The sequence below is a fragment of the Mirounga leonina genome, unplaced genomic scaffold (assembly GCF_011800145.1).
Source record: "Mirounga leonina isolate KUSES-001 unplaced genomic scaffold, KU_Mleo_1.0 Mir_53, whole genome shotgun sequence".
NCBI classification, from domain to species: Eukaryota; Metazoa; Chordata; class Mammalia; order Carnivora; family Phocidae; genus Mirounga; species Mirounga leonina.
In genome coordinates this window covers 67,518,598-67,535,498 of record NW_023270807.1, presented here as the reverse complement: position 1 = coordinate 67,535,498, position 16,901 = coordinate 67,518,598, and the positions used below count along the sequence as shown (strand labels likewise).

Here is a 16,901-nt window from a genome sequence, read left to right as displayed (position 1 = left end):
TTTTAGCCAAACTGACAGAAAAAATAAATTGTGGCTATTGCATTTCACGGCAAAGTATATATTGTTTTCTGACTGATTTTATAAATGTCTTCAAACAAAGCAAACACATCCATTTGCTTCCCTCCAAAGACCATCAGGGTAAAATTGCTAATACATGCAGGAGTGAGAGAGCATCAGGTCACACTCCGTTGATGGCACAATACCTAAGCCAATTAATTTGTAAGTCTTTAAAATTTTTCACACCCCCCCCCATATAGATGGATTTATGTGTCAATGTAGAATTTTCCAAACATGTGAAGATTTATATTCCATTTCCGCTGCCTTAATAGTTGAACAATATTTTTATTGCTTTTCTGTCCTGTGTGCATATTTTTATTATCTAAAAAAATCCAACCAAACAAACAACAACAACAAAAACCACAGTAATCAAGAGAAGGGTTTCTATGGACAAGAATCCTTTTCCTGTGGGTCCTATTTATTGCTTGTGTACTTGTTTTGTGACTTTGATCAAAAGAGTCAGTCCCTGCACCCTTTATTCCCAACCTTTAAGGTACCAACAAAGAAACTGGGTTCAGTGGGGATTATAGAGTACAGTTTAGAGGTGGTTCATGACCTTGAAGAGTGGAAGAGATCTAGTGCAGAAAAAAAGGGAGCAACTTTCAAATGTATATACAGAAAATGGTGAGAATAAAGAAATTCGCATTTCATCAAAATCACAGGTAACATATAAAATAACTTGATTATTTTATTTCTGGCTTTGAAGTATGTGTTTTAGACTTGCATTAAATATTCTAGAAATTCCCACTGCTTCAAATAAAAATAATTAAGTGCCTCTATGGCAAAATAAGTAAGTGGATCTGGGAAATGGTCTCACCAATGGATGAGCATTTTGGCATTTTCTGTCTGGGCCTGCTAGTCTAAACTTTCCCGAAAGGAAGAAGATTTGATTTAAATAAAGCAAATGATGACACCCATTAGAACTTGACTGAGACCAAGGTAGAGATGACTGAATCAAAAGTTAAGACAATCTTTTCAGTGATGTGTGGAATTGACTTCTAATATTCTCTTATAATTCTAGTTTTGCAGAATCCTGCTATAGAAAAAACGGAGCCGTTCGGTGTATTTGTAAAGAAAACTATGCTGGACCTAACTGTGAAAGGTAGGCTAATATAATTCACTATTTTCTGTGTGGGTGGAAGGAAACTTTCTGTTTCTTGCACTCATCAGCTCTGCCATGCTCCCATTCACTGGGTCTTAAGATGAGAGCGTGGGGACTACATTTCAGAACCCTTTGGGAGGCTTCCCTGAATCCCATGCCCCAGATAGAGCTGGGACAATACGCTCCCCATGGGTCCAGATCAGGATAAATGGTCAGGTGAAGAGGAAAATGAATATGTATATTTTGAAAGATTCTCTAGATGGTTTTGGTAACACTCTTCTCTCTCTCCATCACTGGGAGCCAGTAATTAATAGAGAGGCTTCCTCAATAGAAAAATAGGTGGGGGAGAATCCTCTTATCAGTCAGTAAAGCAATACGCTAACAAAGTCACGAACCTATTATTTAGTCCATTCTTCATACCATCTCCTCCCCTGAAAAGTAAACAAATTTCATGAGAGTTTGGATTTTCTGCATCTCTATCTGTATTTACACCTAACATCCTTTTTTAAAGTTGCTCTGGGCTTTGCTCAAATAAGAAAGACTTTGGCGACTAAAGATGTGAGCTTCCCACTGCATGATTTCCCGGCGAGACATTTCCCATCCTCCCCACCTGTCAGTTACTCAATTTTCTCAAATCAAATGGCTTTTGCTAAAAGAGTCTCACAGAAAGGTCTTCTTATTTTTAACAGCAATGGCATTAACATCAGCCTCTCCATGTGGTTGGCAGCGAGATGATGTGGGTGCCGTAAAGACAGGGAGGGAAGGACCAGGGGACCTCTCAAGCCTCTGGTCCAGCATCTACACGTGCTCACCTCCCAGTGGTGTACCCCCACTGCCCCAAATGTGGGCATAAAAGCCTGGGACTCCAAATGTCAACCTTGAATGATATGCCATCTCACTTCCTCAGAAAACACCCTCTACCTCTCAAAGAGTCGTTCTGGAACCCTTTTTAAAAAGCCACAGTGTCTATGGTGCCGAGAAAATCTCTATACTTGGAGGGCATTGCTATTATGATTATTAAATGTACAAATCATAGATAATTCCTTCACTGAAGATTTTTTTAAGGGATTTTTCTCTTTTTTTGCTATGAGGGAAGAGGGAAAGTGAAGGCCCATGGTGCATATGAATTTCATCCTTCGAGAGGGACAAATAGAGATTTGGTTAATTAATGTTTGTGACACACTCATTCCATATTTTCTTACTCCAGGACCCAGTAATATGAGACCCCTGACTTACTCACTTTCTGGCTCTGTGTGAATCAGAGAGGACCGTTCATCAGCCAGGGATGGAACTTTTTGTCCTCAGTGACTGAGGTTGAACTCCATTTAGTCTGACAGAGATTGGTGGGCAGTATTATCAGCTAACGGGTGTTCGACGGCCCCTGGGATGGACTGCTGACCACATGCAAGGCCTCCCAGAAGTGAAGTCATCTTTGTCCCTCCAGGCTCAGTCCTGCAAAGTTGCACCAGGACGCAGATCCAGGTTCTGTCAGTGAGAGCAGGGGGCCCAGCACAAGACAGCATGCCTGCCTCAGATGTGGGATGGTAGATGATAAGCCTCCTGGTGCACATTGAAGGCTCCTGGCCCTGCCATTGCCCTGTAAGGCTTGGTCAGATCTGGTGGAACAGTAGGGTCAAGGGGAGAGCACTAGCTGTCAAATATTGAGGAAATGTTGCTTCAGCCTGGCCGAGTTTGTATCTCAGCTCCAGCCCTTGGGGATCCTCCTGAGCGAGTTATTTGAGCTCTAAGTGCCAATTTCCACATCTCCAGAATGGAGAAAATGAAAATGCTCACCTCCTCGGGCAGTCATGAAGTGATACAGTGAGGTATTTAGTATGGCACGCGGCACTTAATGCTCGATAAAAATTGCCTGGTGACAGTACGAGTCACTTTGGCCATTGTCCAGTTCCCACTCCCTGGTATAATGTGTGCCTGGGAGAAGTTGGCTCGTTTCCCTGAATTGCAGTTTCTTTAGCCAGAAATGATAGCTTTGAACTAGATAGTGCCCCTTGTTGCTTATCTCCTGTGTCCTCCCTGCTTTACATTCCTCATCTCTCAGCCTGACGACCGCCCTGAGAGCAGGTGTTATTCTGTCATATTGCAGATAAGGAAACTGAGGCTAAGGGAGGTGATGGGCCTGGTCCACAGTCACAACACTGCTAAGTCGGGGCGGTGGGGGGCGGGCAAGGGCCAGGATTCATACGTTTTGGCTGAAAAATCTGGATTCTTTCCCTGTGCCCATACTGTTTTTCCTAAACGTCTTCCCAAGGGTCTTCCGTTTTAAACTTTGACAATTAATGAAGTAGATGAGTCTCTGATATTCAGGAGAAGCACAGTGAACCTGCTCCTAGATTCCCTTTGACTGGAGGCTGCAGCAACAGATGTGCAGGAAATAAGCATCCTTCAAAGGCCTGTCATCAGCATTGGGGGAGGATCGCTCTGAGCAACTTTCTCTGCTTCATCTCCTCTCTTCCATCCACCCTTCCTCACACCCTGCTGTTTTAAAGAGAATGAACTGAGGCCTTTTACACCAAAAATTGACCTTACCATCCAGGGGACTCTTCCTCAAAATGGAAATCACAGGGATCCATACTGCACACAAGTTTGAGAAACATTGGTCTAAAGCATAAAATATGAACATCCTACTGTATCATGTAAAACAGCTCAAACACCCTTGTTTTTACAGCAGATTGGTGGAGGGGATAGGGATATGATACATCTAAGACATGGTCTCTTGTCCTCAGTGAAAGTCAAGGCTAGAGCAGGAGACAAACCCAAACACCATTCATCACAAGGGAAGAAAGGAAAGCCTGATAGAAGGACAAGCAAAGCCTCTTCAAGAGGGCAGTGCAAGGAGTGATCGCTTTCCCAGAGAGGGCTGGGTCATTGGGAAGGGGGTAACCTTCACTGCTTTTGTTTTGTGTTTGACCTTGGGACTGGCAGAGGTTTAGTTTTGTTTTGAGTTTAACAGCCAGTTAAACTGTCGCAGTAAGCTTCATTGAATCTATATTTTCAATGTATCTGTGACCTTGGACACAGATATTCATGGAGGTTCATGAGTTCCCAGTGAATATTTGCTTAATTTTGTGTTTAATTTCAATGATAATCTTGAGGAAAAAGTTACCTGAAACACGTCTGGACTTTCCGTAGGACCACTTTATAATAAAGGGAGATCTGCCTCAGAGCAGAGGAGAAAGTAACAGCCAGGGGTGTGTCAGTGACACATTACAGACAATTGGAGGTCAAATGGCATGACATCAAAGCAAACTGAGTCATCATCTAACACATGGCAGGACATGGATGCTGAGCTCACACAATCCTCTACCATGTCATGTTGCAAGTAGCCCTTCAGCTGCAACAAGAAAACATCATCCATTGTCTTGAATTGATACTATTACTTTGAATGCATTAGTTTCACAGTTTTGTTTGTGTTTTATTTGTAAAATTTATTTTGGTTTTCAAAATGTATAAAAGCCATAGGTATAACTAGTCTCTACCTAGTTTTATGTTCGAACTATTTAAAGATTTAAAGATAATTTAGATGAACTCTAGGAGAGGTATTCTAGGAGACTGTTTTTCCTTTCACAGGGATCCATGCTGCACACAAGTTTGAGAAACATTGATCTAAAGCACAAAACGTTAACCTCTTACTGTACCATGTAAAACAGTGCAAACACCCTTGTTTTTACAATGAGGTCCACGTTTTTTAGCCTGCCCTGGCCCCTGGCTGGCTCTTTCCCAAAGTCCTTTTCCCCACCTCACACTTTAACTTCTGCATGTGGGAGCTGCAGACCCCCAAATCCACCAGATCAACTATAGAGCTCACCACACTGTCTTGTATTAAGATGATGACTGTGACAATGATGACAAAAAGAGTAACATTGATGGAGTGCTTACTGTGTGCCACATAGCTATTGTAAGCACTTCACATACAATGACACATTTAAACCTTAAAAAAAAAAATCCTATGAGATACCATTTTCATCCTTATTTATAGAGGAGGAAAGTGAGAGACAGAGAGATTAAGCCACATGCTCACAATCACACATTTGGGGGTTTTTTTCAGTCTCTACTATTAAAGTAGGAATTCCTCAGCAGAAGTAGCATCTCATTCATCTCTCTGCTGTTCTTCCCGCATCACGGTATCTGAAACATGGTAGACACTCCGTGATATTTAAGTAATACCTCTTTTTTTTTTTTTAACAAAAAGACAATAACAGTACTGCTAATGTTCCTTTAAAAAGATACCTGTAGTGATGAGAGTCAGTCATTGCTTGCCTTGTTTGATCCCCCACTCCACTCCTCCTCATGCCACAAAATGGAAGAGGTGACACCGAACTGAGTGAGTCAAAACACGGCCCTCTGGCTGAATAGAGGTTGCAAATGGAAGTTATCACCTGATGCAAATAATTATAAAATGTGCAGGCCTTATAGACAGGAATTTTGCAATTTTTATTCTCATCCCAGAGTGACTTTCCATCTGCTCTAAGTAGTACATTTTATTTTTTTACCTTATTTTTTGTAAGAGAGAGAGCACATGAGCATGAGCTGGGGCGGGGGGAGGGGTAGAGGGAGAGGAAGAAAGAATCTTAAGCAGGCTCCATGCTCAGCACAGAGCCTGATGCCAGGCTCAGTCTCATGACCCTGAGATCATGACCTGAGTGGAAATCAAGAATCGGATACTCAACTGACTGAGCCACCCAGGCACTCCTAAGTAGTACCTTTTAAAAATGAGGAGCCTGGGGCGGAGCAAGATGGCGGAGGAGTAGGAGACCTGGATTCCGTCTCCTCTCAGGAATTCAGCTGGATAGGGATCAAACCATTCTGAGCACCTACGAACTCAACAGGAGATCGAAGAAAAGAATAGCAACAACTCTCTGAACAGAAAAGCGACCACTTTCTGGAAGGTAGGATGTGCGGAGAAGTGAATCCGAGGCGATATTTGGAAGGATAGACGGCGGGGGAGGGGGCCTCCGTCGCCGCTTCTGGCAAGTGATAGAGCCGCGGAGCACAAAATCAGAACTTTTAAAAGTCTGCTCCGCTGAGGGACGTCACTCTGGTGGCTAAGTGGGGGGTGGAACCCTCCGGGACAGTGTGGTCTCAGGACCCTCGGGGTCACAGAAAGACCGGGGGTGCCTGAGTGCGGCAGAGCTCCCAGGTAACGGAGCAGGGAAGCCGGCTGCAGAGGCGGAGCCCAGGCGCGGGCTCTCAGCTCGGGGTGGCCATAAACCGTGATCTGCAGCACAGTCGGGCCACTGCACCTCCAGCAGGGACCCAACAAGCGGCAGATCCGGGGAGACTCACCTTCCTCCCCCGGGAGGAGCCGCGCGGGACTGCACCTCAGGGATCTGCTGGGTTTGGAGACTCCACCCGGGGTCGGGTGCCAGAGATAGAAACGCGCGGTCACAGGCCGGGGAAGCACGGAGTGCGGCCAGAGACCGGGGAGACGGGAGTGACTGACGGCTTTTCTCTGGGGGCTCACTGAGAAGCGGGTCCCCGAGTTCTCGGCTCCTCCGGGGCAGAGATTGGGAGGTCGCCATTTTCACTCTCCGCCTCCAAAGCTGTACGGAAAGCTTGCAGGGAACAAAAGCTCCGGAGAGCAAACCCGAGCAGATTACTTAGCCCCAACCTGGCGAGGGCAGGGCAATTCCGCCTCCCGCAAAGACATTTGGAAACCATGGCAACAGGCCCCTCCCCCAGAAGATCAGCGAGAACAGCCAGCCAAGACCAAGTTTACCAATCAATGAGAAGGGCAGAACTCCAGCGCTAGGGGACTACTGCACATAGAATTCACGGCTTTTTTACCATGATTCTTTAGTCTTTCAAAGTTAATTTTTTTTTAACTGTCTTTTTTTTTTTTTGAATTTTTCTTTTTCCCTTTTTCAACCAACATCTTATCAATCCCTTTTTTAAAAAACATTTTTATTTTTCATTTTTAGAGTCATATTCTATCCCTTCATAGTAGTTACCTGTATTTTTGGCATATATATATAAGTTGTTCTCTCTTTAAAATTTTGAGATAGTTTCTTCTAACAGATCAAAATATACCCTAAATCTCTAGTATATGGCTTTTTCTACTCCCCTGCCTGTTCACATTCTCTCCCTTTTTTCTCTTTTTTCTTTTTTTAAATCCTCTTCTTTCTTTTTTCAAACAACTTCTTATCAATTCCTGTTATAAAATTTTTTATAATTTCCATCTTTACAGTCATATTCCATCCCTTCATCATATCAACCCTTATTTTTGTACATATATAAGTTTTTCTTTCTTTAAAATTTTGGGAGGCACTTTCTTCTAACAGACCAAAATACATCCCAAGTCTAGTGTGTGGCACTGATCTATATACCAGCCTGATCATATTTGATCTCATTCTGGTTTTTTGTTGTTGTTTTGTTTTGTTCTGTTTTTGTTTGTTTTTATCTTTATCTTTATCTTTTTCTTTTTCTTTTCTTTTTCTTTTTTCTCTCTTTCCCTTTCTTTTCCAACTGCTTCAGGTCTTTTCTGATTCATTTAGAGTATATTTTCTGGGGACGTTGTTACCCTGCTAGCATTTTGTTCTCTCATTAATCTATTCTCCTCTGCACAAAATGACAAGACAGAAAAAATCACCTCAACAACAACAAAAAAAGAGGCAGTACCGACTGCCAGGGACCTACTCAATATGGACATTAGTACGATGTCAGATCTAGAGTTCAGAATCATCACTTTAAAGATACTAGCTGGGCTTGAAAAAAGCATGGAAGTTATTAGAGAAATCCTTTCTGGAGAAGTAAAAGAACTAAAATCTAACCAAGTAGAAATCAAAAAGGCTATTAATGAGGTGCAATCAAATATGGGGGCACTAACTGCTAGGATAAATGAGGCAGAAGAGAGAATTTGTGAAATAGAAGACCAAATGATGGAAAATAAAGGAGCTGAGAAAAAGAGAGATAAACAACTACTGGATCACGAGGGCAGAATTCGAGAGATAAGTGATACCATAAGACGAAACAACATTAGAATAATTGGGATCCCAGAAGAAGAAGAAAGGGAGAGAGGGGCAGAAGGTATATTGGAGCAAATTATAGCAGAGAACTTCCCTAATTTGGGGAAGGAAACAGGCATCAAAATCCAGGAAGCACAGAGAACCCCTTTCAAAATCAATAAAAATAGGTCAATACCCCGACATCTAATAGTAAAACTACGAGTCTCAGAGACAAAGAGAAGAACCTGAAAGCAGCTTGGGAGAAGAGATATGTAACCTACAATGGTAGAAACATTAGATTGGCAACAGACCTATCCACAGAGACATGGCAGGCCAGAAGGACTGGCATGATATATTCAGAGCACTAAATGAGAAAAATATGCAGCCAAGAATACTATATCCAGCTAGGCTGTCATTGAAAATTGAAGGAGAGATAAAAAGCTTCCAGGACAAACAAAAACTAAAGGAATTTGCAAACCCGAAACCAGCCCTACAAGAAATATTGAAAGGGGTCCTCTAAGCAAAGAAAGAGCCTAAAAGTAACAAGACCAGAAATATACAGTACAGTCACAATATACAGTAAAGGTCACCTTACAGGCAATACAATGGCACTAAATTCACATCTTTCAATAGTTACCCTGAATGTAAATGGGCTAAATGCCCCAATCAAAAGACACTGGCTATCAGATTGGATAAAAAAACAAGACCCATTGATATGCTGTCTGCAAGAGACTCATTTTAGACCCAAAGACACCCCCAGATTGAAAGTGAGGGCGTGAAAAACCATTTACCATGGTAATGGACACCAAAAGAAAGCTGGGGTGGCAATCCTTATATCAGACAAATTAGATTTTAAACCAAAGAGTGGAATAAGAGATGAGGAAGAACACTATATCCTACTTGAAGGGTCTATCCAACAAGAAGATCTAACAATTGTAAATATCTATGCCCCTAACATGGGAGCAGCCAATTGTATAAGGCAATTCATAACAAAAGCAAAGAAACACTTCGACAACAATACAATAATAGTGGGGGACTTTAACACCCCCCTCACTGCAATGGACAGATCATCTAAGCAAAAGATCAACAAGGAAATAAAGACTTTAAATGACACACTGGACCAAATGGACTTCACAGATATATTCAGAACATTCCACCCCAAAGCAACGGAATACACATTCTTCTCTAGTGCCCATGGAACATTCTCCAGAATAGATCACATCCTAGGTCATAAATCAGGTCTCAACCGGTACCAAAAGATTGGGATCATTCCCTGCATATTTTCAGACCACAATGCTTTGAAACTAGAACTCAATCACAAGAGGAAAGTCAGAAAGAACTCAAATACATGGAGGCTAAAGAGCATCCTTTGAAGAATGAATGGGTCAACCAGGAAATTAAAGAATAATTTAAAAAATTCATGGAAACCAATGAAAATGAAAACACAACTATTCAAAATCTTTAGGATGCAGCAAAGGCAGTCCTAAGAGGAAAGCATATAGCAATACAAGCCTTTCTCAAGAAACAAGAGAGTTCTCAAGTATACAACCTAACCCTACACCTAAAGGAGCTGGAGAAAGAACAGCAAATAAAGCCTAAACCCAGCAGGAGAAGAGAAATAATAAAGATCAGAGCAGAAATCAATGAAATAGAAACCAAAAGAAGAGTAGAACAGATCAACAAAACTAGGAGCTGGTTCTTTGAAAGAATTAACAAGATTGATAAACCCCTGGCCAGACTTATCAAAAAGAAGAGAGAAATGACCCAAATTAACAAAATCATGAATGAAAGAGGAGAGATCACAACCAACACCAAAGAAATACAAACAATTATAAGAACATATTATGAGCAACTCTATGCCAGCAAATTAGATAACCTGGAAGAAATGGGTGCATTCCTAGAGATGTATCAACTACCAAAACTGAACCAGGAAGAAATAGAAAACCTGAACAGACCTATAACCACTAAGGAAATTGAAGCAGTCATCAAAAATCTCCCAACAAACAAAAGCCCAGGGACAGATGGCTTCCCAGGGGAATTCTACCAAACATTTAAAGAATTAATACCTATTCTTCTGAAACTGTTCCAAAAAATAGAAATGGAAGGAAAACTTCCAAACTCATTTTATGAGGCCAGCATTACCTTGATCCCAAAACCAGACAAAGACCCCATCAAAAAGGAGAATTACAGACCAATATCCCTGATGAACATGGATGCAAAAATTCTCACCAAAATACTAGCCAATAGGATCCAACAGTACATTAAAAGGATTATTCACCACGACCAAGTGGGATTTATCCCTGGGTTGCAAGGTTGGTTCAACATCCGCAAATCAATCAACGTGATACAATACATTAACAAAAAGAGAACAAGAATCATATGATCCTCTCAATAGATGCAGAAAAAGCATTTGACAAAGTACAGCATCCTTTCTTGATCAAAACCCTTAGAGTATAGGCATAGAGGGTACATACCTCAATATCATAAAAGCCATCTATGAAACACCTACAGTGAATATCATTCTCAATGGGGAAAAACTCAGAGCTTTCCCCCTAAGGTCAGGAACGCGGCAGGGATGTCCACTATCACCACTGCTATTCAACATAGTATTGGAAGTCCTAGCCACATCAATCAGACAACAAAAAGAAATAAAAGGCATCCAAATCAGCAAAGAAGAAGTCAAACTCTCACTCTTTGCAGATGATATGATACTTTATGTGGAAAATCCCAAAGACTCCACCCCAAAACTGCTAGAACTCATACAGGAATTCAGTAAAGTGGCAGGATATAAAATCAATGCACAGAAGTCAGGGGCATTCCTATACACCAACAACAAGAGAGAAGAAAGAGAAATTAAGGAGTCGATCCCAATTACAATTGCACCTAAAACCATAAGATACCTAGGAATAAATCTAACCAAAGAGGCAAAGGATCTTTACTCAGAAAACTATAAAATACTCATGAAAGAAATTGAGGAAGACACAAAGAAATGGAAAAATGTTCTATGCTCATTGATTGGAAGAACAAATATCGTGAAGATGTCAATGCTACCTAGAGCAATCTACACATTCAATGCAATCCCCATCAAAATACCATCCACTTTTTTCAAAGAAATGGAACAAATAATCCTAAAATTTGTATGGAACCAGAAAAGACCCCGCATAGCCAGAGGAATGTTGAAAAAGAAAAGCAAAGCTGGCGGCATCACAATTCCAGACTTCCAGCTCTATTACAAAGCTGTCATCATCAAGACAGTATGGTACTGGCACAAAAACAGACACACAGATCAATGGAACAGAATAGAGAGCCCAGAAATGGACCCTCACCTCTATGGTCAACTAATCTTTGACAAAGCAGGAAAGAATGTCCGATGGAAAAAAGACAGTCTCTTCAACAAATGGTGTTGGGAAAATTGGACAGCCACATGCAGAAGAATGAAACTGGACCATTTCCTTACACCACACAGAAAATAGGCTCAAAATGATTGAAAGACCTCAATGTGAGACAGGAGTCCATCAAAATCCTAGAGGAGAACACAGGCAGCAACCTCTTCGACCTCAGCTGCAGCAACTTCTTCCTAGAAACATCGCCAAAGGCAAGGGAAGCAAGGGCAAAAATGAACTATTGGGACTTCATCAAGATGAAAAGCTTTTGCAAAGCAAAGGAAACAGTCAACAAAACCAAAAGACAACCGACAGAATGGGAGAAGATATTTGCAAATGACATATCAGATAAAGGGCTAGTATCCAAAATCTATAAAGAACTTCTTAAAGTCAACACCCAAAGAACAAATGATCTAATCAAGAAATGGGCAGAAGACATGAACAGACATTTTTCCAAAGAAGACATCCAAATGACCAACAGACACATGAAAAAGTGCTCAACATTGCTCGGCATCAGGGAAATCCAAATCAAAACCTCAATGAGATACCACCTCACACCAGTCAGAATGGCTAAAATTAACAAGTCAGGAAATGACAGATGTTGGCGGGGATGCGGAGAAAGGGGAACCCTCCTACACTGTTGGTGGGAATGCAAGCTGGTGCAGCCACTCTGGAAAACAGTATGGAGGTTCCTCAAAAAGTTGAAAATAGAGCTACCATATGATCAAGCAATTGCACTACTGGGTATTTACCCCAAAGATACAAAAGTAGGGATCTGAAAGGGTACATGCACCCCGATGTTTATAGCAGCAATGTCCCCAATAGCCAAACTGTGGAAGAGCCAAGATGTCCATCAACAGATGAATGGATAAAGAAGAAGTGGTATATATATACAATGGGATATTATGCAGCCATCAAAAGGAATGAGATCTTGCCATTTGCAACGATGTGGATGGAACTGGAGGGTATTATGTTGAGTGAAATAAGTCAAACAGAGAAGACATGTATCATATGATCTCACTGATATGAGGAATTCTTAATCTCAGGAAACAAACTGAGGGTTGCTGGAGTGGGGGGTGGGGTGGGAGGGATGGGGTTCCTGGGTGATAGACACTGGGGAGGGTATGTGCTCTGGTAAGCGCTGTGAATTGTGCAAGACTGTTGAATCTCAGATCTGTCCCTCTGAAACAGTGCAATATATGAAAAATAAAATAAAATAAAATAATAAAGATGAGGAGCCTGAGACCCAGAGCCATTAGACCTAATCTAAGTCATAATTGGTTAGGGGTAAACCCAAAACCAAAACCCAGGAGCTTTGATGTTCAATCCAGAGTTTTCAGTTCATAAATGTGTATGATCTCAATACCTCAGTATTCCACATTCTCTCCCATGGCAGCTTTAATAATATTCCTTCATCCATTCAGTTTTGCAGTAGAGTGAAAGACATGCTAAGACAGTATGAGGATTTATCATGTGGATCATATTGCTTAAGGATCAAGAGGGAAGAATGGGGCAAATTAAAGCAAATCCAAGGGGACCTTAAAACCCTAACAGGAGGGCGCCTGGGTGGCTCAGTCGTTAAGCGTCTGCCTTCGGCTCAGGTCATGATCCCAGGGTCCTGGGATCAAGTCCCACATCGGGCTCCCTGCTCAGCGGGAAGCCTGCTTTCCCTCTCCCACTCCCCAGCTTGTGCTCCTGCTCTCGCTATCTCTCTCTCTGTCAAATAAATAAAATCTTTAAAATAAAAAAAATAAAAAAAATAAACCCTAACAGGAAAGGCTGAATATAGTATCATCAGAGATAATGATGATGACAGTGATAATGATGTTGATGATGGCCTTGATGATAGAAACGAATAAAGAAGGGGAGGAGTAGGAAGAGAAAGCTAACATTTATTGAGGCTTGTGATTCCAGGGTTTAGTCTGATTCTTTCTGAAGGCACAATGTTTTTTCAAACTTACACTATCAACTCTGTTATCTGTATAGAATTCTTCTATGACTCCCTACTCTCTACCTTGCCCCCGTTCTGGATTCTTACCCTGTGACCTTGAATGGATACTTTTTCCTAGCCTTATTTATCAGTCTTTCATAGAGAAGTAAAAAGCATTTACAATGGCACCTACGATGTAACAGGTGTTTTGTTTTGTTTGTTTGTTTCAGAGTTTAATTTAACCCCAGTGACGGCTATAGAAAGGCATCCCTCCCAGAAAGACTTCTGTGCCACCTGGGAGTTTTGGCAACCTTGGTAAAAGTACTCATTGACAGCTGTATGGCCCTAGGAAGTGAAGCAAAAGAGAAAGAGCAGAGGAGAGAAAAAGAGCTCTAAAAATTCCCAGAACAGTAGTTTTTGATCAAAATCTTTTTTCCCCAAAACATATTTCTTTGTTTCCTCTTTTGCCCAAATAATATGACCACTAACTGAAATGACAATGTTCATAGGCCACAGTTCTTTTGATTACACTGTAAATTTATCAGCTCTATTTTTCATGAGTGAATCAAGTCACTAATAAAGCTAGAAATGAGATAATGGGGGAAGAAAATAGATAGGACCAGACTACTGGGTACCAAGGCTCCAGTGCTCACTCTAATTCCAACTGCTGGTCTTTTTGAACCTTTTTTATTTGTTATTTGAGGGCAGGAATTGGGTACATTGATAGCATTTCATTATTCAATTGTTATAATCACTAATTGATTAATTAGCTAATTCATTTAATGCCAGACTTGTGGGATATAAAGAGCATTTTTTTTTAAGATTTTATTTATTTATTTGACAGAGAGAGAGACAGCGAGAGAGGGAACACAAGCAGGGGGAGTGGGAGAGGGAGAAGCAGGCTTCCCGTGGAGTAGGGAACCCGATGCGGGGCTCGATCCCAGGACCCTGGGATCATGACCTGAGCTGAAGGCAGACACCTAACAACTGAGCCACCCAGGTGCCCCAGGATACAAAGAGCATTAAACTTGGAGTCCGATGATAGGGTTGAGCCCTGCAGTAAAGAACAAATTATTTAGCTTCTCCACACTTTAGTTTTCTTGTCTATAAAGGTAAGGGATTATAGGGCACTATGGGAAAAAACCTTTGCATGCTTATTCTATAAAATCTGTAGGGTTGAAGTTTGGGCTATGACTTCAGAATGGCCTCTGAACTGACCACCAAAAGACCAAGTAGATTGTCCCTGTGATTGAGATTCTGACTTGCAGAATGGAGAATTTGGTTTTTCTCTTGTGGGAGACCAAGAGATGACCTATGGAGGTCAGATACAGTGGGATTCAACAGAAAAAGAAAGTAAGTGGCATCTGACTTCTGTGAGCTTGGGCAAGGTCCTTCACTCCCAGCCTCAGGATTCCCAACTCTACTTTGAGGTGGCAGGTCTGAGTCCCATTTCAATGGGACCAAGAGTCTCATACTCTCTGTTTGGTGAACTGCAGTGAAGGATAGCAATTCAATCCAGCCATGCACTCCGTAAGGAACGATTTGTGCTGGCTTGGGAACCAGAGAACCTATAAATCAGAGGTGCAAAGACATGAGTATGATTAACAAAACTCATTGAACATTTCCTCCTGCGGGGTGTCTCTCCATGGGTTGTGTGGCACTTACATTTATTCTTATCTTTTTCATGGACCTCGATTTCTAGAATTCATGATTTTACATATAATTGTGCTTGATTCGCTTCCTGTTCTTTCAGGGCATGGGCTGTGTGTTTTTCCTCTTCCTGTCTCTCCACGCCTTACATAAAATAGACATGAATTGTCCCTCTGTTGGATGAATTCATTCATTCATCTATAGCATCAGCAGTGTGGTCCAGGGTGGAGTGAAGGAAAGAACATCAGGGTCAGAGGTCTGGGTCTTGCACTGTGAATTCCTTGCTATATGAGCCTGGAAACCCAAAGTAGCCTCTCAGCCTCAGCATGCCAGGCCTGTGTGGCCTACCTCCTGGGTGTCTGTGGTAACTAAATAAACTCACCTCAGTGAAGCTATGGGATACAATGCAAGTAGAGGGGATAAAGATTACAACTACACCAAAACACTGAGACATAGGAATAAAGCCCAGAAGAACGTATGCAAAATGTTGGACAGTGATTTTGTTAGGATCTTGGGATTATAGGTGATTTTTTTTCATTTCTCTATTTTTCAAATATTCTGAATCATGAAATCCTTTTTTTAAAAAATGTAAGGTCTTGTTATTATTGGCCAGGTCTTCCTGATTTCCTTGGAAAGTCCTCTCCTGCTTTCCTCTCCAAGGCCAACACCCCAGCCCAGGCCCTCCACACCCCAGCCCGGTCTCCCTATTCCAGCCCGCAGTCCACCCTGCATCTGAAGCCAGCCCCGCCTTCCCCCACCTCTGCTATCATCACAAAAACCTCCGTCGGCTCCCTTTCTTTTTCTCTCTGACATCAGAACCCACTCCTGCACCTGACCTTCACCTCCATGAAGGGGTGACTACACATTCTTTCCAGCCACTCCCAAAGCATCTTCAGCTCCAGTTGGCCAATCTTGACACTAGTTTAGGGTCACAGCAAAGAGGAGGCTATTGCCAGCCAGAAAACATGTGTAGTTTGGCTCACAGAGTATTCTTATAAAGTTTGAGCCAAAGTTTAAAAACAGTGATTTCAGATAAAAACCCAAACTTCAACTTTTTTGTTTTAAAAATAGGAACATCTGGCAACGCAGATCCTCCATTCCCTCACGGCTACAGTGTGGAAACAGTTGACAGGAGCTGAGTAGCAGCTACCCCCTTGGTCGGGGCCTGCGGTCCCACCACTCACAGTAGGGCCTCTACTGACCCACAAGGCACCTTCAGGAAAAGTAGAGAAAAGCATTTCTTCCTCTGAGCAGAAGCAGCCCCACCCAGAAGGCACAGCTTGGCAAGCCCAGCAAAGGCTGGATGGATTTTGGCCTCTACTCTCCAAATGAGCTGGAGTCTCTCATGAACAACCCAGCTGGCATGACTGTAGACACCAGCTCTGCCCCCGCAACAAAGGCAGTTAGGTGTCTGGCCTCTGTAGGCTCACATATTAAAATGTCCACAATAATGGCCATCTGGGCTCCAATTTCATTTGTCTGTGGTACTCTCCACCCTGCCATCTGCTTTGTCTCCACACGGGCTTCCCTCCATCACAAGATGGCTGCCAGAGCTGAGTGCTGCCTGCCTCTTCATTCACCTGCAGATGGACAGAATGTCTTCCCATACCCCTCAAGTAAGAGCCCTGAGCTACAGTCTGAATGAATCACTTCTCAGCCAACTTACTTTAGCCAGGACAATGCCAGGCACTAACTGGCTCGGGTTTAGGTTCTCTGAACAATTCACTATAGCAAGGCAGTTGGTGATTTATCCCAGTGTTTCTCAATGCAGATACTAACATTTTGGCCAATTTTAGCTGTGCCCTAGTAGTGCATCC

General features: G+C 42.2%; 1 protein-coding gene across 2 annotated transcripts in view; it reads left to right on the top strand.

The window, feature by feature from the left end:
* Window positions 1-16,901, top strand: part of LAMA4 (laminin subunit alpha 4) — a 150,687-nt gene that overhangs the window by 49,368 nt on the left and 84,418 nt on the right. For both annotated transcript variants that reach the window (XM_034991869.1, XM_034991868.1), the window contains exon 4: window positions 1,079-1,159. In XM_034991869.1, the coding sequence (XP_034847760.1) occupies window positions 1,079-1,159 (81 nt within the window). The remainder of the gene's footprint in view (window positions 1-1,078; window positions 1,160-16,901) is intronic.